We start from the raw sequence: 23,461 nt of genomic DNA on the forward strand, positions 1-23,461 counted from the left end.
GGGAGCGCCGGCAGCCCGGGCAGCGCCGGGGCTGCTGCGGGCACGAATTTACATCCTGGGTGCGGGTCAGCTCCTCCGTGCCTGTCTAAAATTGCGGGTGCTGTAACTAACACTCTACAGGTGAAGCAAGCGGGTGGAGAGGATCATTTAAAGGCCTTTTCAATAATGCATGGGTATTTAATGGCATCATTTCATGCAAATAGTAAGCACTACTTGTGTTACTGCCTCATTAGCACAGTCCTGTTCACTTGATCAATATGGATGGTGACCGAGGCACATTTTCCAGTGTGGTGTCTCCTGTTTTAAGATCGCTAGTATTGCTCTTTGAGCTCTGTTAAATACACAAACCTTTTATTTCCTTTTTTTTCCCACCCCCTACCCCCCCCCAAGCTCTTTACAGCCAAGGTGGACTTTGAAACTGATTGCTTACTTTGCAGATATGAGTGTGTCATACTACTTTAACCTCCAAGCTTTCCTGACGATTTAAGAGAGCTTAAATATGTCTCAGTAGGTGTGGGAATTCTTGGAACAGGATAGAGATATTGTAGAGAAGAAGAAGACTTAGCTAGTCCTCAGTCAAGGTAATCCTGAAGAAAAGCAACTACTTCTTATAAAGAGGATGCTGGTGGTACAAAGTGAGGACCTTCTGTCCCACCTTGGCGAAGTGGACAGTTGGCTGACCTAGACACCAGTGTAGTGACTGAAATGCTAGCCTCCCACAAGTTGTAAAGTACTCTGAGCATCCTCAGGAAACAGGTGGGTATGTATTAAGCAGTTTGTTCAGAATCAAAGAGGTAATTACTTACCTTGTACCATATCAAGTGAAGTTCAAGAGGGAGGTACCTTGAAGGTATCTGTGAAAATATTGGTGATATGTGAAGATGTAAGCAGTGGCTACAAGTGTGTGTTTTCTTAAAATGATGATTTTTCTTATGCCTGGTATGGTTAGTTGAACAGCCATGGGAGTGTGGAGTAGACAGGAGTACAGTTGCCCAAAATGCTGAAACCCAATCTCGGAACGTGATACCTGAATGCTTTCGGTCCTTGTCAGAATTGAGGTTAAAGGCTGTGGCGTAATACAAACTTGTTGCTGTTTTTCCTCCACTGCCTTACTGTTCCATACTGTGGTTCTTGACTAGCCTGCTTTGTTTCAGAGGCTGACCAAGCAGGAATTCTGGCAGCTGGTGCACCAGAGCTATGGCTCTGAGCTGGGCCTGAACAGTGAGGAGATGGAGAGCTTCCACTCATCGTCAGAGGACAACGGGCAGTCTCGGTAAGGAGAGGCTGTACAGCCTATTTTAACATCTGGGGAGAAGCAGTGTCCTCTTTCTTAGAAACTCAGTTTCTAAAGAGCTGCTGTAGCCTTATCAGAATGGTTGAGCCGGTAGTAAAAGGATGCAAAGGTCTGAACTGCATAGACTGAGTGTGCATAAAAACTTAACTGTGTGAATTTGCTAAAACAGTAGCAGTGCAGCTGAGGCCGCCCCTTAGAAGAGGAGAGAGGAACACCTGTTCTCTCCCTAGATCTGCTTGGGGTCCAGCATAGGGTAGTTTAAATAGCAGCCTTTTTGCATGATGGTGCCTAGTCCATCTAGCACCTTTATGCCTTTCAACTGTTTGGAAAGTTTGTGTAGAATGGAGCTATATTATGGTTCAGATGCTTTCTTTCTTCCCCTCCTCTGTGGAGACTGAATACTTGTTTTGCCTTGTTCCCCTGATATCTGATGTCTTAGCTTATTTTTGTATTGTCCTCAGCTTGAATTAAGAAACAGGAATAATAATATAAAAAGCTGGAATAATTGTAATAATAATGATGTGGATTTTTGAAAGAGTTTCCTTGATTTTTTTTGAACAAATGTGTGTGCCAGTGTCAATCTAATAACAGCACTTTACATATCACTGTGTAAATAACTATGACTCTACAAAACTGAACAATGTAATTTGTCTCTTCAATGCTGTGTTATCTGAGTATGTTTGTGAGAAAAATGCCTTGAGTTCATTACAGGCTTCAAAAGATGTTCTATGAAACATTTTCGGGATTTCTTTTTGTTTGATTGGTTTGATTTCTGTTTTAGGTTTGCTTGGGTTTTTTTTTTGTTTTGTTTTTTGGTTATGTTTTGGGTTTTTTCTGTTAGAAAGTTGCAACTTTGGAATAAGCAATGCAGGAAAAAATTAATTTCTGACACTTTCTTAATGCTTTTTCTTTCCAAATTAGTTACAAGCTGTATGTTTCCTCATTTCTTACAGCACTCACTTTCTTGGTGTCATTAACCTTATGATCAGAAGCTGAATGTTCTGAGAGGTGGCTGAAATGAGGAAAATGGCTTGATATTAATGAGTTGTATGTGGGAAGAATGACTTGGTAGTTTTTAATGTTATCTGAACAGCCATGTTTTCAATGCAAAAATCCCACGAGATGCTTTCTCGGATTTCTCAGTGCTTAGATCTCCAAAGATATCTTCTTTTTGCTTTGGACAGATCCAGCATTTGTGATGATTCTGGAGAAAGGGATGAAAAACTACCCAAAATGATTGGTTTAGTTCGTGAGCCCACACTTGAAACAGAAGGAGAGTCACTCAACAGACACATGTTGCCAGGAGTAAGTGCTGACACAGCATTTCTTGCTGATAAGCATACGTGCTTAACTTGTATGTCTGTAAGCATAGGATGAATGGAGATTGTAAATTCTAGAAGTCTTTGAGAAGTCAAGAATGTTTCTTAAATTGAAAATGAGCAAAATTCTGTGTAAGAGAATATTGTTGGTAGGAGCTTCTGCAGTGCTCTGTCACTAATTCACTGCACAGCCTGGCTACAATGTTGAGGGTTGTGCCCTGGTCTGTTTTTTTGTTTTTCCTTTAAAAACAAAATTTATTGGTTTTTCTTATCCAGTTCCCAAGGGGACCATATTTGTGTTTTATCCAAGTGCTTTTTGAAAGTAATGCCTTTTTCACTTCCAATGCTTTCTTGCTTGTGTTTATTTGTAATTTTAAAAGATATCTCCTCTTACTTTATTGTATCTCCTATATATAAGGCTTATTAAAGGGTGGTTACACTTTATCTTCCTTGCCTTCAACAGTCAGTTAATCTGCTGTTGTGAATATATGAAACCTTTTCTAATGCTTCAGAAGGAAGGGGAAAGCCCCCTCACTTTCTATAATAAGGATGAATTTTACCTTGACCTTGATGCCTTGGATTAGTACAACTAACAAGCATGAATGCCTCACTCATGTTCACTCACGTTGTGTGAATTTGTGAATGTGTTTGGCTAGTGTGATCAGCAAGTGCATTAGTAGTGATATGAGATGGGCACAGTGTCTAGCACAGTTACTGGGGTCTTGTGTGGAGCTGTAGTCCTAAAAAGTTGCAGATATTTTCTCTTGGTCATTAGATGTCCTAAAGGTCTTGAAAAAGAAAATAAACGGCTAATGCATTTTTTATAAGCTTCACTAGGGCTGGGTACTTTAATTGCCAGTTTTGCTTAGGACAATATGTGAAGGAAGAAAGAAAGGAGATTATTTTAATAGTTTTTACTACCCTACCCATTAAATCTTCTGGCTTTTGTCACTTGCTAAAACTGACCTGGAGGTTAAGTAGGATTTAAATAATTTTGCCAAAATCCAAGTTAATGGCTAGAGACTCATATCCAGCAAAGAATATTGGTGTTTCTCAGATGTTAAAAGCATAGTTGCTTGAGTGATGGGTATTCCTCATGGAAACCTTGGCAGTATAAAACAAGATTTTTGGAGAGATGTAGGGGAGGCCTGAGAGGACTGAGCATGCTGCTGGAATTTGGACTGTTTGGGATAACTAAAAATCTACACAGGTAGCCTTAGTTTGCACTTTTAAGTCTTATTTGCGCAAGAACAAGCCATTTAAAGATAATTGCTGTGCCTGGAAAAGAAGCCACACCCCGAGATGTCTCTTGCAGGTGCTAAATCTAATTTGGCATCTTGGTAAGGAGGAATACCTGGGGATTTGGTCTGCAAAAATGCCAGTCTTCTGCCTTGAATAAACTGCCTCTGAAAAGTCTTTTAATTATATTGTAAAAGTGCGGTCTTGATAAATGTGTAACTAAACTGTTTAGTGTTTCAGGGTAGCTAAAGTGCACAATGGTTTTGTTCAGCTGTATGTGTCACTTGTCACTGGCGTTACTCAAGAATATCCATGCTCTCTCCACAGCCCCAGGATTGCAGCATATTTTGTAGAACCACAAGGGCAGTAGGAGGAGGCAGTAGTGCTTAGAATGTATTTATCAGAAGTCATCACAGTGATGACACAACACACACTTAACCACCTTCCAAAGACTGGAGGGAAACAGGCTCAAGTTCCCTTTACTGCTGTGATAGACAAAGTAAGGCCCAAAGCTCTCATAAGAGGAAGATCTGAATAGCGGAGGTCTAGTTTTGGCCATCTTGAAAAAAATATTGTTAATGGCTGTCTTGCATTGATTGATGCAAGTTTACGTGGCTTATCTGCCCTCTCAGTACATGTGAATGTGGGAGCCACCTTGTTGCCTGTTTTTGCAACCATCATCTTCCCTCCTCCCCTTTAGGGAGACCTTCCAGTCCCAGATCTTGCTGTTCACAGGCTGAAAACCAAAAAGCCCTTGGCACAGAGCTTAGCACTACTGGACTAGCTCAGGAGATAAATGTACAATCGGGAATAAATTATACATCTTTAATTCCAGCTGACAGATCTTAAAATCTTTACTCTTTAGCGTGAAAAAAATGCAAACCAACCCAAAACCCCATGAAATCTGTGTTAAACTCGATCACTTATTGCAAAAGCCCCGGCTTGAATCTCTTCTTCCATGACAACATGAAAAGCTTTTTTTTTTTCCTAAGAGCTGTTGCTTTTGTCTTATGACTTGAGCCTGGCTTCCCTGCTCTGCTTGTGGCATAGTGGGCTGCTCTTATGCTGCGGGTGGGAACTTTGCTTCACTAGACTGTGATTGTTGTCAAAATGCTATGAGAGTTCCTTGGGGTTTGTGCTGGATCAGAGTGTCAATTTTTAGGCTGTTCTGTCACAACTAGCTCCTTTTGGACTTCCATTTGTATTGGTATTTTGACATTTAATGTTGGTTCTGTCCTAGATCCTGTTATGTGACTGAGTATAACTTACATGGCAGCTTCTCTCAATAGGAGCATTTGTTAACTGATGTGTTTTTCTGATTCAGTCTTCCTTTATAATTTTTTGACCCCGAAGGAGTACTTTTGTCTGCTTATACTGCAGTCAGATTTATGCCTATCTCTGTTTTCCAGCCACCCACCACCTAATAGCCCTTGGATGCATAAGAAAAGTAACAGGTTTTTATTTTTTAAAAAACCCAAGAAGTACAGGAAGTACATGATGACTGTTCAAGCAGTGGATGCTTTTGCTTTCTTGAGTCAATGCTGTATACTCTTTAGGGATGATGGTTTTGCAGATGAGTCAGAACAATTCAGTTGAGGAGGCCTGATCATATTTACTGTGGTCCACACACTGCTCTTCCGGGGCTGTGCTGCTCTTGATCCCGGATGTTCCACTGGTGGCAGTGGGGCCTTGAGAAGTTTAGAATGCAAACTGATTCAAAGCTGATAGCCAAACATTTTGGGTGGCATTTTTAGATACACAAACTTTGTCCATACAGTTTCCCTGGAGATTTACTTCTTTAAGTGCGCAATGGCATGCATGCTTAGCTGACAGTTCTTGTTTAAGGTTAAGAGCTGCATCATTGATTCAGTGACTGATGTTCAGAGGGATTTCCTTCTTGCTTACATATTGCAGATGGCAAATGATACTCCATTGCTTTGTTTGTGAGAAATAATATTTTGTTAGTAGGGTGGCACTAGACAGTATTTTAAAACTTCTTTTTTCAAAGGGTGGTGACGTCCTACAAAATAAGAACTTTTCAAATATGTAACTGGGGTAATCTAATCTTGCTGAAAGATAGGCAACCTGCCTGTTTCATTGTGCTTCCCCTCTGGGTTGTTGGACCCTTGCTAAACTGTTAGGAAAAACTAACCAGATGAATGTAAAGTAAATCTGTGTAAGGTTAATGAATTTATAAATGCTAATGTCGAAGCAGGGAAGGGCCCAAACTGTGCAGATGGGTGCAAGAGGACTGTCCCATTTAAGGGAGCTCTTGGTACCAACAGTACATACAAGTAAGTCTGTTTTTTGTTACCAGAGTTTAGTGAAATATTTAAATAAAAGGAAGAGAAGTTGGCTGGGGTAGAGGAACAAGGGGGAAATTAGTGCTTGACTGTGTGGTAATTGAGCAGATAGAACTTGTGGCTTACTTTGTATGGCTGTCTTCTTTATAGTAACTTAATTTTTTTTCTTATGGTCTCTGCTGATTTTTTTTTTCTGCTCTTGGTTGTTTCAGGTGGAGGAGTCCTCAAGTGAGAAGCAAATAAAGAGTCCTCTTCCATCTTCAGAAAGAAAACCTGCTAAGCTAGTTAGGAGCAGGTCTTTAGAAAAGTCCTTGGACCTTAATGAGAATGAAAATCTTCCAGAGAAGAGCAGTGCTTCAGATAGTGAAGAAGGTAAATATCTTAACAGGTGGGATCTGTAAAACAACATGACTTTGGTGTTCCATCTCACTTGTGGAGAAAGTTAGAGAACTTTCTGATCTTATGAAACTTGTTTGCTTATTTGTGTCCCAGAATTGCTGCAAAAGCATTTTTTTATCTTTGTTTCTGTGGGGAAAGAGAGTTGTTGGGTGTTTAGAATGAAAACAAATTGTGGTTTTCTTTCTCTCTTTTGGTGGGTAGAGAGTTTCCAACAGCTTAAACTAAAAGTTTCTTGACAATGGGGTGGTGCTAATTTCAAAGATGTTTCTTTCCTTTGTTTGTATTTCTTGGAAACTGAGGGGAAACATTTCCAGCTGTACTTAAGTTTCTGCAAGTTTCTCCCAACCCCCTTCTTTACACTTGTACTTGCTTTAAGGCTTATGGGCTTCATTATTATTGGTGGAGTAAGCTGAGGAACTTTCTGAAAGCCCAGGGTTTCAGGAGAGTATAGTGCATACTCTGAGTCTGATCTGAAGATGGAAAACCTTAATGGATATCTTGCAGCAGCTTTCGCTCTCTGTGCTAACAGTGGATCCTAATATACCAACCTCATATCTCATTACCCAGTACAAGATAGCAGAAGCACAGGTACCTGGATGACAGACTTGTGCTGAGATTTGTGGGTGCTTGTGCTGAGATTTGTGGGTGCTTGTGTCGTGGTCCCACAGTAGCCCCTGACAAGTTCTCACTTTCTCTGGTGAGATTTTCACTTACCCTGGGAAAGTTTTCTGTGCCAAAGGGCTGTAGTTGTTCAGACAGCTCATTGAACTTTGGTGGATATTCTGTAATATCTGAATCTTGGGTTCTGTAAATGCTTTTAAAGTGAAGTGTGCACAACCTGTATTGGTTCCAAGGTTATATGGTGGTGAGAAAAAAAGACAGAAAACCTCAACAGTAGTACTGTGCTCAGTAGTAGCTGTATATTTCTTTCATGTGCAAAGAGAACTTACTTCATCACTTGTTGGCAGGAATAGAACAGTTTAGTTAATTGAAGGCAGTTCTTAATCCCACTGAGAAATTTTGTGACTTGTTTTCAGAGTTGACAACTGAAGTTGTTTGCGGGTGTCATTGCGGGGGGATTGTTGAGGTGTGCAGGAAAGCTTTCAGAGTTACGGTTTGAGTTGGCTGCCTTCAAGTTGTGATTTTTGCCTGGGGATATGGTTATATTCAGTTAACTTTGCTGTTGCTCTCCCATACTGCTTCTGTGTTGGCTTGAGTTCGGATTCAACTCACTGTATGTCAGGCATTATCATTTTTGTAAATATACCTACTTAAAGAGGCTGTTGTTTATGCTGTACTCCTACACACTTAACAAGCTTCACAAATTAATTTACTCTTTCACAGGTGTATCTCTTAGAACAGCAGAAAGTTCTGGCTTTTGGATGTTTTAGATATTTGCAGCTTTCCTATTTTCCTATTACTACATCTCTCTTCTGTCTCTGGATTTTATTTTTTATGGCGAAGGTCTCCAGTGAAACTGATTAAAAAGTAGTCCTGTTGTCTTTCCTTCTGCTAGTGCCTAAACAATAGCAGTAAATATTCCCTGTCATGTCTGCATTAGTGATGTTGAATAAATAGAGCATATTAAACTAGAGATATCTCTTTAATAAAAAAAACAGACTTCATGCTGCCTTTCTTATTTCTCTTCCCTTCCCCAAGCCTAGTCTTTTTTTATTCGGAGCAGGATTTTCTAGACTCACAACATTAATCTTTTCTCTCAGAATCTTCATGCTTAGAATTTTTTTCTTCTGTTTCTCTGTCTGTTTTCTGTTGCAGTTGCCCCACACTCTTACAAGGTGAATTCCTTCACGCAAATGAAACTAGCTTTCCTACATGGCAAAGGTTTACCCATGCGATTAATTTCTCTTGTGTCCTCTGGCTCACACTCAGGCTGCCCATGGAGGTGTCCTGGCAAATAAGGTGAGGGGCAAGCTCAAGACTGTTGTTCTTCACAACATTAATTCCCTTGTCCTAAGCAGTTCCCACCTTGGGGATGGGGGGTCTGCATCCCACTGTGCACCACTGGCCTATTGACCTGCATCTTGGTGTTTTTGTCCAGTTTCATAAATCAAGAGTATAAATACTGAGCCATGACAAACTTTTGGCTAAGCTAAACATTGGTATGTGTGGCCTGAATTCTTGATTTCAGAAAACAGATTTTGGTTCAAGCATAGAATACATGTTTCTAATACAGGGCCAAGAGTTCTTTATAATTTCCTCAAGACTCTTTAGTATAGTTTGTTTGTCTGTTTTCCATGACCATATTCAGCAACATGAAATACTTCAAAGAAAGAAGGAGGAAGCAGGATATAGGGAAAACAGTATTTTCTGCTAGAAGGCTCTACTGTATGCAGGGAGATCACACATTTCTATTCTCCTTGTGTAACATGACAGACTTACTGTGTTGTTTCTGTGTGTACTAAAAACCACCTTAAATGTGTGATCTGCAGGAGAGCAAAACTGCCTGCACCGTGGTGCTGCAAGATGGGCACAGCAGAGGCTTGACTGCTTGCAGATAGTGGTATATAGGGCATACAGTGTTTAAAATACAGGACAGTTGAAATTAGGTTCAGCCCTGTGTTAGTTGTCCCCCTCTTCCCCCCCAATACAGAATTTTGGATATGCATTGTATGTAAGGAAGAGTAGCCCTGTTATCTTATTGGCATTTTAATCAAAATACTGAAAGGATGTATTTTGTTGAAAAAAAAATTATTTATTTTGGTGTTTGGAGGATATATGTTTAAGTCACCTGAAGGCAAAAATTGGTGGGAATTTTTTATCTTGTGAACTGGAAAAAGCTAGCATTGTGACAATACTTACTTAGTAGCTCCCCAAGATAATTCTGTACTTAAAGTATAGGAGAGTTCTCTGAAAATGGTTAATACTGCTGATACAGTCTTTAAATAGATGATGTCTGGAACATGTTCACTTCTAGGAGTTGGTTTTATTCACTTGATTTCGGGTGTATTTGGTTAAAAGCTTCTACCTACATATCTTTCATGCAGCCTGTAATTTTTTCCCTATCCCCAGCGGTATAGAAATGTTCAACAGTGCCAAGATTTGCATACATACTTTTTAAAATCCTGATCCTCCCCCAACTCTGTGGAGTGGAAAAATCAACCTTCTTAATAATTTGTTTGATAGCCTCTGCTCTTATCAGTTCAGCTTTCTTAATTTGCGTGTGGTATGTGTTTAGCTTTTTGCTGTTGGTTGTTGAGGGAAATTTTAATAACAGTGGTTTTCTTACTGCCCCTTTCCCCCTGCCATTTTCTGTCTCTTTTTTTGCACTGCAGATGTCTTTAAACCTCTGCCATCTCTGCTGCATAATGGTATTATATTCAAACATTATTTCACAGCTTGCCTTGCAGTGATGAAAATGACCTTAGGAAGTGCAAAGCAGTAGTGGGGGAGGGAATAGACCTGCTGTCATTAGGCTGAACCAGAACACTCTGGGCAATATGCTTACTTCTGTGGTTTTGGGTCCCTAGTGATCCTTACCTCAAGTCAGAATAATCTCATGTTCTTTTAGCAGACAGCTCCAATACATTTAGCTAAATGTATTCAGGTTAAGAAAGTTAGTGTTGATAATTATATGCTGCTGAGGCGTTAGAAAAGCACTGAAAGTGAAGGAGTTAAACTGATATCTTTGTATTTGCACAAAACACTTTGTTAATAAAGAGCATTCCAAGCCAGTCTTGGGTAAAATGCTTTGTGTTGCCCTACTGTTGTGAAAAACAAAGGCAGGTTTACCTGTATGAAATGGAACAGTAGACAAACATGCATCTTCACTTGCAGCAGAGATAAGTGGTTCAGGCTGCCTGTTCTCTTCAAATTATAAGTGTATAAATTGTATGCTTATTCATTGCTATTGTACTCACTGCTTCATCTAGGATTTCTACAGATAAATTTTGAGAAGCCCAGATGGAAGTGACTTGAAGCTTGTCAAGTTCTTGGTGTATCCTGCTACTTGGTTCCACAGATGTGGAACTTGCAGCATTTATGCATACATGCACCTTCCAGACCCATTGTCCAAAACGTTTACAGTTTTCCTGGAGAACAGCTGTTTGAATCCTAGCATCTAAAGTAGCTGATGGGCCTGATATGTAAACCCAGGTTTAGCTTGGATTTTCTGAAAATTACTGCTGTATGTGCTAACAACAATAAAAAACCCCCTTTGTTTCTTCCAAGAGCTGAGAAGGATTGTAAATAGAAAACATATTTCTCAATAGATACTCATGCACTTGGCACTTTATTGACTATTCCTTGTTAGAGACATGACCATGTAGAGCTAGTGTAGGTAGATTACTTTAGGGGAAGTTTTGTATAGACCTGTGGGTGCTTTTTGTTCAGACTCACTAGAAAGAGGACTGACTCAGAGTAATAGAGCTTGGTACCAAGATCTGCACCTTAAGGTAATAAAGCATGGGCTTACCAAATTACCTTGCATCACCAGAAAAATAGTAGCTGTCCTCAGGCATTTCAGGTGAACATGAAGTTGAGTTGTTCAGCTCAGGCTCACTGGGGCAGAGGTAACTTGTGTTATCTTGTGTTTGCTAAGACATATACAAATAGCTGACAAAGCTGATCTGATGCTTATCTGGTGGCTTGATCGTGTGTCTGGGTGTCTTTATTTTTTTTAAAAGTGGTAGCAGATTCCTTGGGCATGTCAACGTCCAGCTGAGTAACGCTCAACCACAGTAACTAGGTTTGAATTGCCTGGTAGCTGATGCACCATAGGAGGAGGAGAGGTCAGCATCAGTATCTGAAACTTCCTGTCTCTTAGCAAAAGAGAGGATGTGGGGAGTGCACTCTGAAAGGAGAGATCTGTAATGTTGAGGTCTTGTTAAGTTAGGTCAGCCTTACAGTTCACTTGGCCTGCCTTTTGTTAGAGATAGATTGTTAGGAGAGAAAATACAGTGAGCAAAAGCTGAAAACTCAGGCTGAATTTCTGGCTTCCTGCAGAATGTTTCAGCACAGCAGAATTCATATTCTACATGTAATGACTGCATATTGACTGGTTAAATAGGCCTCTTGAAATGTGTGTTTGCTTTCTGTCCCATCTCATAATTGTGTGGAATTACAATTGCATAAGCAGAACACGGCATGGAGAGGAAGTCAACCTCTTGTGCAAGCACAAAAACACAGCACTCACGCTGCTCTTTTGGGGTCCTACTTTGAAGCCTGATGAGATCAAGGAGAGCTTTATTGGAGGCAGATGTTTTAGGAGGCTAGGAGCAGCACTAGAGAGGGAGTCTGCTCAGTTAGAACTGGGTTTCCTTGGGGACTGCTGTGGTTGTTCAGTCGGTGCATTTGCCTTATCAATACTGACTGCTACCAAGCCAGTAATGTTTTAAGTGCTGTAACCTTAGCCTGCAGGCAGCTTGTGAACTACAGCGTGATATTCAGGCTCCCTTTGCATTTGTGGCTGGCACTGACCTTTCCTAGCCCTGAGCACTCATTTGTATCAGTTGAAAGGCTGGCCATCCTGACTTGTGTCTGTCCGCTGCAAGATTTGCTTTTGGGCTGCTTGTTTCATTTTAGTGATGTGTGGTGCTGGGGGGGGCTTGTTTGTCTTGCTGGTAATTATAGTTTAGGATTGACTCATTTCTAAAGCATAAGCAGATTGAGTTGGGATTGGCACAGGAAACTGCTTGCCCTCCAGGATTATAGTTCTATCCCTTATCTCTTGCAAGCGTGGCTGAGAAAACCACAAAGCTGAGTCATGCCAGCAACCACCAAGAAGCAGAAATAGCAAAGATCAGTGCTGCAGCCACAGAATGCCACTGGGGTGCTCGGTGGCTTTGAAATAGATGATGGCATTTGAGCCTCTCCGTGCATTTTTGGGAACTGCAAAATGGAGCAAGGTACCCCTTGTGTTCCTGTTCAATAGGTATGGAGAGAAGATCTGTTTGGGAGTCAACTGGTCCCTTAGACTGTGGGCATTACCAGTATTGCAACTGTTAAAAGCAGCATTCTGAAACCAGCCATAAGAATAAAACTGTTATGGTTTTACTGTCCTTCTTTCTTGTCTTTTGTACAATAGACACACATATTAATGAAAATTATGCTAACTTTCTTTCCCCAATGTTTCTTGCAGGATTAGTAGAATACTGAAGGCAAAATTAAAGGGATGGTAGCTTTTGCTGTTAATTTTTCAATTTGCACAGGGAAGTGGTGGTAGTGGTGTGTATTTGAAAATCAGCTTTGGACTCTGTTCCTGAAGGCAACCTATCTACCAAATCATGTGCTGCTATCCTTACTGGGTTTCTGAGAGCAAGAAACAAATGCTGATGCAAGCTTGGGAGAGATTTAAGCTGTAATAAAGCCTATAATGGTATCAAGGTTATGCATAATACTGTTGTTAACCTGATCTCTGTCTTTCTTAGCAGTGAAGGAGACTGTCTCTGACAATGATCTCTATGGGAGACTTTTTATAAACAGAGTTTTCCACATCACTGCAGACAAGATGTTTGAAATCCTTTTCACCAATTCTCACTTCATGCAGAGGTTTCTTAATTCCAGGAGTATAGTAGGTAATAAACTCTTCTCCCTTCTGTCTGTTACAAGCTACCCTGAAAATTTTTACCTCTGAGAGTTGCTAAATAGGGCTAAGTTGAATTTTTTTAGTTTTTCCTTGCTTTAGAAGAATTTTTAAGCTTTCAAGTTTCACTATGAGAGAGGATATCTAAAGCTAGACTGTTGTTTCCCTAGGTATGCACATTTTGGAGTAAAAACCTCATTTCAGTGCACCACAAAACTGCACCTTAATGTCTGAATTTTGAGTAGGTTATTAAGTTGATGCATTCTGTGGGGTATTTCTGATTACATTGTGTCCCAGAAATAGTGAAATTTGTATGGCTGGTACACAGGCAAAAATCATTGCATCCTCCTAAACGATACTCACAGGCTTTAATTTTCTGGGTGAGTAAATTTTATTCACTGAGACTGTAAGAACAGAAAATCAAGTCAAAAAGAGTAATATTTATTCAGTGTCAGCTGGGAAGGCAATGTGACAAAAGCTTTTGCTAATGCTAAGTGAATCTATCCAACTCTAAGGAAATGGGAAATGACATATTTTCATTTAATTGCTTACTCTTTTGTCAACCCTATTTCAGTAGATTCAGGCTCAGCTATCCAGAGCCTCACCTTTGCTTATTAGCAGACGACATGGGTATGGTTTTTCCTGGAAAAGCCCCCCAATTAATTGGAACCAGTTTTCTGTCTTTCCCCCTGCTTCTGTTCTCAAACTGTTAAGACATGATAAGACAGGTAATTTTTATGTGAGATCTTGCATAACTTCTCATCTAGATGCTGTATCAACCCCTTGGAATAGAGACTCCAATGGCAATCAGTTGAGGACTTTGACGTACACTGTAACGATTAACAATCCCCTCTGTGGGAAGTTCACAACTGCAACAGAAAAGCAGGTACTGTGTGCTTGTGTGTGTCTGTCTGGTGCCCTTTAAAGCAAGGGACAGGTCAGCTCTGTGGTCTGTCAGAGTTCTGACTGTGGATTAAAGTTCACTGAACTGAATGTGCATCTGCAGTTTAAACAAAGCATCTCTCAGGTGGCTTGCTGTGTCTCTCTCTGTTACTGTGCCAATGCTTATTAAATGAGAGAGGCTTTCTACCCTTACAGATGTCTGTAAATTCCCATGAAACATCTCTTAGGAATTGGGGGGTGAAAAGGTGCAATTAAAGGCTTTCAGTGTCCACTTCTGGGCTCCCCAGTATGAGAGGTGAAGAGCCTAACAAAGGGCCACTAAGATGATGAAAGGACTGGAGCATCCCATGTGAGAAATGGCTAAGAGCTGGCAATCTTCAGCCCAGAGAAGAGAGCACTCAGGGGCATCTTAAAATTTATAGAAGCATCTGAAGGAGGGTGCAAAAAATTCCGAGTCAGGCCCTCACCATCAAAGCCCACAGATTTCAGTGGTGCCCAGTGACAGGACCAGAGGTGATGGACACAAACTGAAACACAGATGATTCCTTCTGAACATCAGGAAACACTTTTTCACTGTGAGGGTCACTAAGCAGTGGAACAAGTTGTTCACAGATGTTGTGGTACCTCCTTCCTTGGAGGCATTGGAAAGCCACCTGGACATGGACCTAGGCAACCAGCCCTAGATAGTCCTGCCTGAGTTCTTGGACAAGACAAGCACTAGAGGTGCCTTCCAATCTCAACCCTTTTGTAGTTCTGCTTTGGGAAAGGTCTCAAAGAAAAGCTGTGGTCATGAGGCAGTGGCCAGCCTTGTATCTGGTACTTGAGGTGGCAGTGGGGAAGTCCTGATGCCGCTGATGCTGGCTCTAGCAGGAGGCATCTTCTTTTTTCCCACCCCACCTATACTTGATATTCTTAACTGGTTTTTATAGTGGTTCTTCAGGCTTTCTCTCTTCTTGATTTCACTTGGAGTTGGTTGATCCAGCCTAAGGAACTCAGGTTGAAAGGGGGTGGGGGGAAATTTGTGTACCATGAGTATGCCTTCTTAATTTTCTTTTCTTTTTTGATAGATCCTGCATAAGCAGAGCCAGAAAGGTCAGTCTTACCAGGTAGATGCTGAGGTCCTGACCCATGATGTCCCTTACCATGATTATTTCTACACTGTGAACAGATACTGCATCAGCCGCACGTCCAGTCACAAGTGCCGGTTACGGTGAGCCTGCATGCTGCACCGGGGAGGGCAGAAGCCAAGGCAGGGATGTTCTCAGTTGAGATTTGCCAGCAGCACATGGAATGTTGGGTTCTCTTCTGAAAAATAAGCTTAGTTTATTTCTTGTCACATGTATGCTGTGCTTGGATCTCATTAATGCAGTGAGAAATTAACTGAGATGTTGACTCTGAGGTACAGAACTCATCTCCAAGACTGAACTGGGTCCTGACCAGCCTTGTGTTTTTGAGTACAGCTGTGTGAGTGGGAGAAATTGGAAAAAATTGAGATGCTTTATTAGAAGGTTTCCCAGTCATCCTTGCTAAGGGCCTGTAGAGGAGAATGTTTTCACAGGAATGTGCAGGGAAGATAGAATGTACTTAATTTTGCAAGGAGGGTACTCAAGTGAACTCTGTCTAGATATGGAATTTCCTCTCCCATTTGTTGACAACAATGTAAGTGGTGCTGTCTTTAGTAAGAGCTTTTTTCTCAAACTTAATCAGTGCTCAGGAAAGGTTAGCAAGCCTGAATTCTATTCTGGCTAATCTCAGGCTACTGAAAACTCCCTCTCTACTGGGAGAATGGAAGGAAGGTCCTTGAACAACTGCTTTGGATTTTTTTTTGAGTGAATCACTGTTCTTCTTTGAGACCTAGACTTGTTTTTTCTGAGACACGCGGCAGCCCTAGGATAAGAGCAAAAACCTAGGTGCATGTGGTGCACAGAGCATACATGTATAGAGCAGAAGGCACATGGTGACGTTACAGCTGGCCTTACTAAACTGTGTTTAAAATGGCTCAGAAACTCTGTTTGAAAGGAGTTATTTTGTTATACCATACACAGTGGGCTTACATTGATTTGGAAGATTACTTAGAAAGTTGAAAAAAGTGTATTCTAGGATGGTCAGTCTTCTCGTGACTGAAATCAAGGACTTTGTCCTTTATGAATAGCTGTGGGATTCACTCAGAAGCATGCCTCTGACGGATGCTAGTCCAATTCATTTTTATTCTGGAGGCAGTATTGATTAGCTTTACCTGAGGAATGCAGGGAATGCACAGTAGGAATGTAGTTTTCCCCTCTGTCATGCTCATAGAAAGACAGATTTTAATTTCTGTCTACTCAGGGTAGGATGTGAGCACTTGAGTTATGATAAAGAATTTCACTTTCTGCTATTATAGTGCCCATGTGTACTCATACAAAGTAAAAATCATTATTATCTGGAAGCATGAATCCTATTTTAAATAAGTGTTAAAATGAGTGCTTCAGAGGATAGAAATCATCTGGTAGTCTGAGCCTGAAGGAAAACATTCCAAAATGTTTCCCACAATTTGGACATTTAGATTTTGATACTTTAGCTAGAGATGTCGTCTTTGCTGCTGTCTGTCTCTTGCATTTTTTCAATGAAAGCGCTGCCCAGCTGGAGAGTGATGGCAGTTCCAGTTGGTATTGCAGATTTTAGACATAAGCTGGAGGCTGCTTCTGATAAGAGATTTCTGCTATCACTGTGCCGCCTAGAAGAGCACTTTTCCATTATTGCATTCTGTTTTCTAGGGTTTCTGCAGAAGTGAAGTACAAGAAACAGCCTTGGGGCCTTGTCAAGTCTGTAATTGAGAAGAATACCTGGGGAGGAATACAGGAAAACTTCAAACAACTTGGTGAGGCATTTTCTTCTTTGTGCTGGAGTAAGGAGCCTACCTTTGCCATGTACGTTTTTTTTGGTCTGTCAAACCTGGCTCCTCAAAGAATGGCTTGAAAAAAGGCAACACCTAAGCAGTCTTAAAGACAGAACTTCCTGTCATCAGTGTATCTGCCAGTTCCAGGGTATGAAAGAAGCCTTGTGGCTAACAAGGGGCTCTTGTATACCTGGCCATAATGGCTTTCAGAAGGAAACACGAAGAGCAGCAGGAAAGCTGTTATTCTCAGCTGGATGTGCTTATCTCTAAGAATTTCTTTGACTGTGTTTATGAGAAGAGAAGCAGTGGCACTTGGCAGGCTCCATGAATGTCTGTTCACAGCCTGGGCAGGCACTGCTGCAGGCTCACAGTCTAACACAATTTCAGCCTCAGTCTAACAGTGTCTTGCAGTGCTCTTCCAACTGCTGTCTGGCATAGCATTGAACAATCCTGCCTGGGGCTGAGTATGCACCACCTCTGCAGAGTGTTCCAAGTGCCCTCTAGAAAATAGAACAGGGGTGGAGGTCAGGGTGTAGTTCACCAATTATCTGCTATAAGTTCATGTATTGGAAGGCTTGTTCTTCTAACTGCCACCTTGCATGTCTCACAATTTGTCTTCAGCTTTCTTTTTGACACTTTGGTAACCTTATTTTTTTCCACTGCAGAATCAGATCTCCTAATGGAGGAGTATGCAATTAATCAATCCATAGAAGATTCTGGGAAATTACTTGCTCTGAGACGAAGGCGACGCACTTTACACCGGGGTTTGGCAGAATCAATTCCCAAACGCTATTCAATAGGTAGGAATTTTTTATATCAAGTGTTTTCCAAAAGGTATGTTGAAGAAAGCATAACTCTTAAAAAAGTGCAAGAGTAGCACTTGTGTATATATTGCTCTTGTCTGTGATAGCATATGCTTTGACAAGTTCAGGCTTCTTCAAGCTTGCATAAAGTATATTTGGAGCATGCATGATCACTTTTATCATGAGTATCTCGTGAAATTAGGGCTAGTATCACCTTCAGTTTTAAAACAAACAAAAATCAACCAAAATCTTAAATACTGCTCTGTATCTGCAAAGATTTGAAAATGAGATTGGATCAAGGAAAATAAGACCTAATTCTTGTAAAGTTTCTGAAAAATTTATGTTTTTCTTCAGATAACTGCACACACAGGTCATGAATTGATTGAACTTTGCCACTTGCCTCTTGGCCCTGTCATCTCAGTTGTAGTTATTGATTTTTATGTTAAGAAGTCTGTTTCCCATATGCTTCTGTAATTTCTGAGTCACTGAAGCATTTCTTGCAGTTCTACTGCCCTTAGGCACGACAGTCTTGGCCACCAGCATATACAACATTAGTTTCACCTAGGGATATGAGGAACATCTGTGCACTAGTTTGCACCAGGGAGTGGTGGATTCCATGACAGAAGTTGAATTGGAAACAGTGAGGTAGGAGCAAGTACACTTCCCTAAAGAGGGAGACAACACTGAGTATAGATTGCACTGAGGGAATATTTGGATCAACAGCGTGTGTAAAGGACTCTTTACCTATGTGAAATTGCTTCCTAATTACTTAATTTTGCTACTGTTGCTCCACCTTTTCAGATGAGTGTGCCTCAGTGTGCATTACAGCTTTTATGTATGTCTATTGTGCAGGGCAGGATGTGCAAAATCAATTATAGTCAAAGATAAGTGTGCCCACAGTGATAGGTGCTTGGTTTGGAGAGAACAGGCACACTGTCCCACAGTGTGTGATCCCTGATGCCTGCAGAATAGCAGGTGGCCTCCCGAAGGGCTGTTTTCAGGACAATAGATAAACCAAGCCAGTAAGGATGAGACAAGTTACAGGAAAATGTGACTGACACTGGTTGTCAGAAGGATGAATGTGAGCAGGAGCACAAGCAGGAGAGAGCCGCTTTGCAGCCTGTCTCTGCTGTGTGTGACTAGCAGCACATACGTGTGTTAGTAATGGATGGACTTCAACCTTCTCAGGCGATTCAGGTTTAATGTGACCATGCCCCAGTATTGTGTTCTCCCCAGCACAGTGGGTTGGGGGGAATTCTGATGGAAGAGCCTAACTGTTCAGCCACCACCTCAGAGATGATTGCACAAATGCCTTGGTGAATGTTGGAGGTGATCCTGTGCACCTACATGACCTAATTTTTTTTCCATCGGAAGTTGTTGGGCTATTCTGTGTGAAGTGCTGGGCACTGACATGTATCTATCTGCAGACATCCTTTAGGAATATTCTTCAGTGCTTTTTAACCTCCTTCTCTTCCATGCCCTATAGGAAGAAAAAGAGATGCAGTAAGTAGGACCACCACCATCATTGTAGTAATGAGTGTCTTGTAAGTACTCACTTGCATTAAAGTGTTGCTTGACTCAACCTCATCTTGGTTTTTATCTGTATTTGTTCTTCATTTGCATGTTAAGTTTACAGGTAGCATGATAAACTAATTTGAGTGGAACACGTGGGTATAAAAGGGGAGTGGATTGACTTGGAAATGACATGTGGGATGAAAATGCTGACTTGTCAAACTAGTCTACCTTACAGGTTTACTTAGGTCTGATCCTATTAAAAAATAAACTCTAGAATCTACTCATTCCTAATTTTAAAAGTTCCAAGAAGAGATACTGTTGTTATTTTTTTGCTATTACCCAGCTTAATGGTAACTGCTAGGAATTGTTCAGATAGATACTAATTTTCAGTATAGTGCTGCCCCACATTTTTTTCTCTGAGGATGCTGGGAGGATTCTGTTTCCTTAGCTGTCTTTAGCCATGATCTTGTGTTTGTAGCATTGCAACTGAAATTGTTGAAAACTTGATTTTTGTTTTCTTCTGTCTACAGTTTGCTGCTCTTGGTCTTGCTGAATATAACACTGTTCCTCAAACTCTCAAAGATAGAGCATGCAGCTCAGTCCCTTTATCATGTCCAGCTTCAGGAGGAAAGCTCTTTGAAGTAAGTTGAGTTCACAATCTTTGCTTGCTTTTTTCTTCAGCTTATGTGAGAATCTGATCTAAAAATTAAATTATAAACAATGAAATTGAGTGGTAAGTTTTCAGAAGTGGCTGGGGTTTGCTGTACTTCTGTGGTCTATGCTGAAATCCAGTGACTGCATCTTGCAGTAATAAATTTCTTCTTTGACAAGCTGTTTTGGGAGAAATGTTAACCTTAGTTTGCATTTATCAGCCTGCTGTGACTCATCTTCTGTGAATATCATAGTGCTGATCACAGATCTGAAGTGTTCATCCTGTGTGAACCAGCATGTTCTCAAATGGAATGTTGAAGATTCATTTAGCTTTTTAGCTTCTCTCTGTGAGTCTCCTAAATCTCCTCTTCTTCACAAACTTCCATGTTAGGTGCTTTTTGTACTCAGACACAGAAAGATGTTGCTTCCTCTTGAATACAGTATCAACAAAAAAGTTAAAAACTATATCCTGATTTTGAGTCTGGAAGGGATGTGGGGACCTCCCATAGTGACAGTCTCAGAACTGGTTAGAGTGACTTTCTTTTTAAGAAGGATCTTGCTCCCTGAAATGCGGACCTTACATTGTAAACATAATGTGAGCACAGTTTTTTCTTGGTGGCTGTTGCCTGCAAAGGTCTGAGGTACTAGCTTCAAGCAAACAGGTATTGGAATTCAACTGCAGGCAGCTTTGTATGTGGCTTTTGTAAGAGGATGCTCTTAGCAAGGCCAGAGCAATGGTGGCAGAGAACAGTTGCTTTTTAAAAGGCATTGAGGTGCATGTTTCATGTTTCTGATGTAATCTCAATCTTTTTCAGCATATCCCCAGAAATTGTATCAAAAGAGGAGATACCTCAATATGATAAGGAACAGGTTAAACATGTGAAGGGAGTTTTAAGAGACTCAATTGAAATGCTTGAGCAGGTAAGTCTGAAAATCTTTCCTGGTGATGTTCTTGTTTCTCAACAACTCAAGTTTTCTCGCTTGTGTTATCATAGCTTGCTGTGGTCTGGGGCTAGATAAAGTTTTCTTGACCTGTTTTGCCCCAGGCTTGAGTTTAGTTAACAGGCAGTGCTTATATTTCTGATGTTTCAGATTGTTTCGGTTTTGAATTTGTTTCTTGGAGGATTGGAGGTTTTTTTTTTTGGTTGGTTGGTTTTTGTTTGGGTTGGTTCATTTGTTTGTTTGTGGGTAGGTTTGTTTTGTTTTGTTTTTTGTTGGTTTGGGTTTTTTTATTTGACTAAGATGTAAGTACCCATGTCAATTTTCTTAAACTTGTCGAGTGCTTAAGAGATGTGTTAATGCAGTTCTGAATCATGACAAAGCAAAGACTGGAGTATTTCAAAACAGATTCCCTTTTCTAAGAATACTCATATTAAGATTTGTGAGGTGTTTTCCCATCTTATTAGGGAATTTCTTCATTCAGGTTTATCCTGACATTTGTTCCCCACTACTCTTCTAGATATTGGCAAGAGCTTCATTTAGCATTGATATCAAGGGGCCACCTAATCTCCAATGAAAAATAAATCATTTCTGCAGACCATATGTTTCTGAGAGGTTCCATAGAAGATAATCCTCCTTCACAGTAACTTAAAATTTCAGGCTCTTGTATACTACAGACAAAAAAAAAAAAAGTTGAATATTGTTGTGTCTCTCTGATCCTGAAGTCCATGACTGTTAAATCCTTGCAATCCCTAGGCTGAAATTTCAACTCAGTACCTGAAGGACAGTAAATTCATGCTTTAATTTTTACTTACTACTCAGGGATGTTCTGATTTTAACTTCATTTATTATATCTTGAAATGCAATGGAATAAATTATTAGTTTAGGAAAGCTGAAGGGAGAGTTCACATGTACGTTCCTCCATCATTTGCTCTTTGTTCTTCCATGAAAGTGCCCATGTCAATTTTCTCCACTAAAGGAGGTTAGAAAAAGAAGCCATTTCTTACACTCCTCATTTAGAGGTGTCTCTGCATGCACAACTGCTATTAATCTATTAATTAACCACTTTGATCGCAACTTGGAAAAGTGTGAGTGCTGGAAGTTTCACTTTAGAGATGAAATTTTCTGGTTTTCATGCCATTTTTATTTTCTCTGCTTACTATCCAAACAATTCCTAATTCTGAAGTGTTAAGTGCTTTTGAACACACAGTGTAAAAAAAGGAAAGTGAGAATTTAGCCACCTTCTTCATCCAGAATAACACTTTTTGTCTGGAAGTCCTGACGCATCTTTATGCTTGCTACCTTGTGTTTTCTGAGTGTTATCAATAATCTAAACATGTTTTGTGCACCAAAATGCACTAGGAGGGCCAGGTAGTAAAAGAAAATTCATGTTTTGCTGCCATGTTCCTTGGAGTATTTGCACTGAACATTATCTCTGACTAAAAATGAGTGGAGTGGTTTATCTTCTGTGCTGTTGTCTGGTGAGGTGTTAAGACTTTATCATCCTGGACTGTTAGTATTTATAAACTCTACAGAGTGTAGCTGTTAGGAGAGCACAGTAAGCTGTTTATGGAAACAGGGAGGAGGAAATCACATGAAATCTTTAAAAGAAAATGAGGAGGGAGACTTTATTTTCCTGATATCTCACCCATGTGGGAGACTGACTTAAGTAATTGGTGGGGGGGTGGATTGTATCTTCACAGCTGAAGATTTCCCTTTCCATGCTCCAAAGAAGCTTTGACCACTTGAACAGGACACAGAGCAGCAAGACTGAGAGTTAATAGCCACATCAGCTTTTCATTCAAGATGCTGGAAGAACAGATGTGTGTGTGAGGACTTGTGGGGTAGGGACTGTAACTGTCTCCTCTGGACTCTTTACTGTTGCACAGAATAAAAGGTTTGTGGAAGAAGTAAGTCGGGTTCTGCGTTGCCATAGCTTGGCAGTCTTGTCTCTCCTGCCAGCCTTCTTCCCTGGGGAGTCTCAATTCCAAACAGTGCAGAGCTCTTGGATCCATCCCACGGTGAGTGAGTGAAGGCAGTTGTACTGCTGGTGAATGGATCTGAACATTTCAGAGGGGAAAAAACACCCTTGGCAGAGAACTGGGCTTGTCCCTTATGAAATTGCAGCTTTTTATGTCAACGTAGGAAAATGACCATCAGTGAAGAGTGTTTTGGAGAAAAAAGAATGTTAGTGGATTCACAGCCACAGGATCTTCATAGGCTTTTTTTAGCCATGGGGACCTTGTGAAATAAGTCACCATCTTAACGATGAATATGCCTAAGATTAATTAACAGGAAAAGGTTTGAGATCTGTTGCATACTGCAAGCTTTGGCAGGCTGCCTTCTGCCATATGTTTCCAGCTCTCCCAGAGAAATGTCAGCCCGCGGTGTTTTCCCTCTATCAAGGGCTGTGCTTCAGCGTGGTGTGCCCACTGATGATGAAACTCCTTTTCATGTGCTTCAAGCGTTTTCCAAGCAGGTTGAGGGAAAGAAGATGAATACAGAAAGAAAATCCCAGAAAATGCAAGGGCCCCCTCCGTCGAGTTTGGGCCGTGTTAGGAGGGCAGCGCTGGCTCGTGCGGTGCACAGCCCGTCGGGCAGTGGTGCAGACACAGTATGGGGTGGGGAGGGGGTGCAGGGTGGGTGTGCAGGTGTGCAGGGGACAGCTTTCCCCGGCCCC

At 40.9% G+C, this 23,461-nt stretch overlaps 1 protein-coding gene across 1 annotated transcript in view; it reads left to right on the forward strand.

Annotated features, from left to right (window-relative positions):
• The window catches only part of GRAMD1C (GRAM domain containing 1C), a 53,215-nt gene extending 30,520 nt beyond the window's left edge, over positions 1 to 22,695 (forward strand). Inside the window, exons 8-19 of the mRNA XM_031056704.1 lie at positions 1,155 to 1,273; positions 2,479 to 2,599; positions 6,368 to 6,527; positions 12,944 to 13,087; positions 13,863 to 13,981; positions 15,066 to 15,208; positions 16,752 to 16,855; positions 17,539 to 17,673; positions 19,157 to 19,220; positions 19,722 to 19,832; positions 20,658 to 20,763; positions 22,485 to 22,695. Of these exons, the coding sequence (XP_030912564.1) occupies positions 1,155 to 1,273; positions 2,479 to 2,599; positions 6,368 to 6,527; positions 12,944 to 13,087; positions 13,863 to 13,981; positions 15,066 to 15,208; positions 16,752 to 16,855; positions 17,539 to 17,673; positions 19,157 to 19,220; positions 19,722 to 19,832; positions 20,658 to 20,763; positions 22,485 to 22,562 (1,404 nt within the window). The 3' untranslated portion in view covers positions 22,563 to 22,695. The remainder of the gene's footprint in view (positions 1 to 1,154; positions 1,274 to 2,478; positions 2,600 to 6,367; positions 6,528 to 12,943; positions 13,088 to 13,862; positions 13,982 to 15,065; positions 15,209 to 16,751; positions 16,856 to 17,538; positions 17,674 to 19,156; positions 19,221 to 19,721; positions 19,833 to 20,657; positions 20,764 to 22,484) is intronic.
• The last annotated feature ends 766 nt before the right edge of the window (positions 22,696 to 23,461 follow it).

Source organism: Geospiza fortis, unplaced genomic scaffold, assembly GCF_000277835.1.
Source record: "Geospiza fortis unplaced genomic scaffold, GeoFor_1.0 scaffold1, whole genome shotgun sequence".
In the NCBI taxonomy this organism is placed as follows: domain Eukaryota; kingdom Metazoa; phylum Chordata; class Aves; order Passeriformes; family Thraupidae; genus Geospiza; species Geospiza fortis.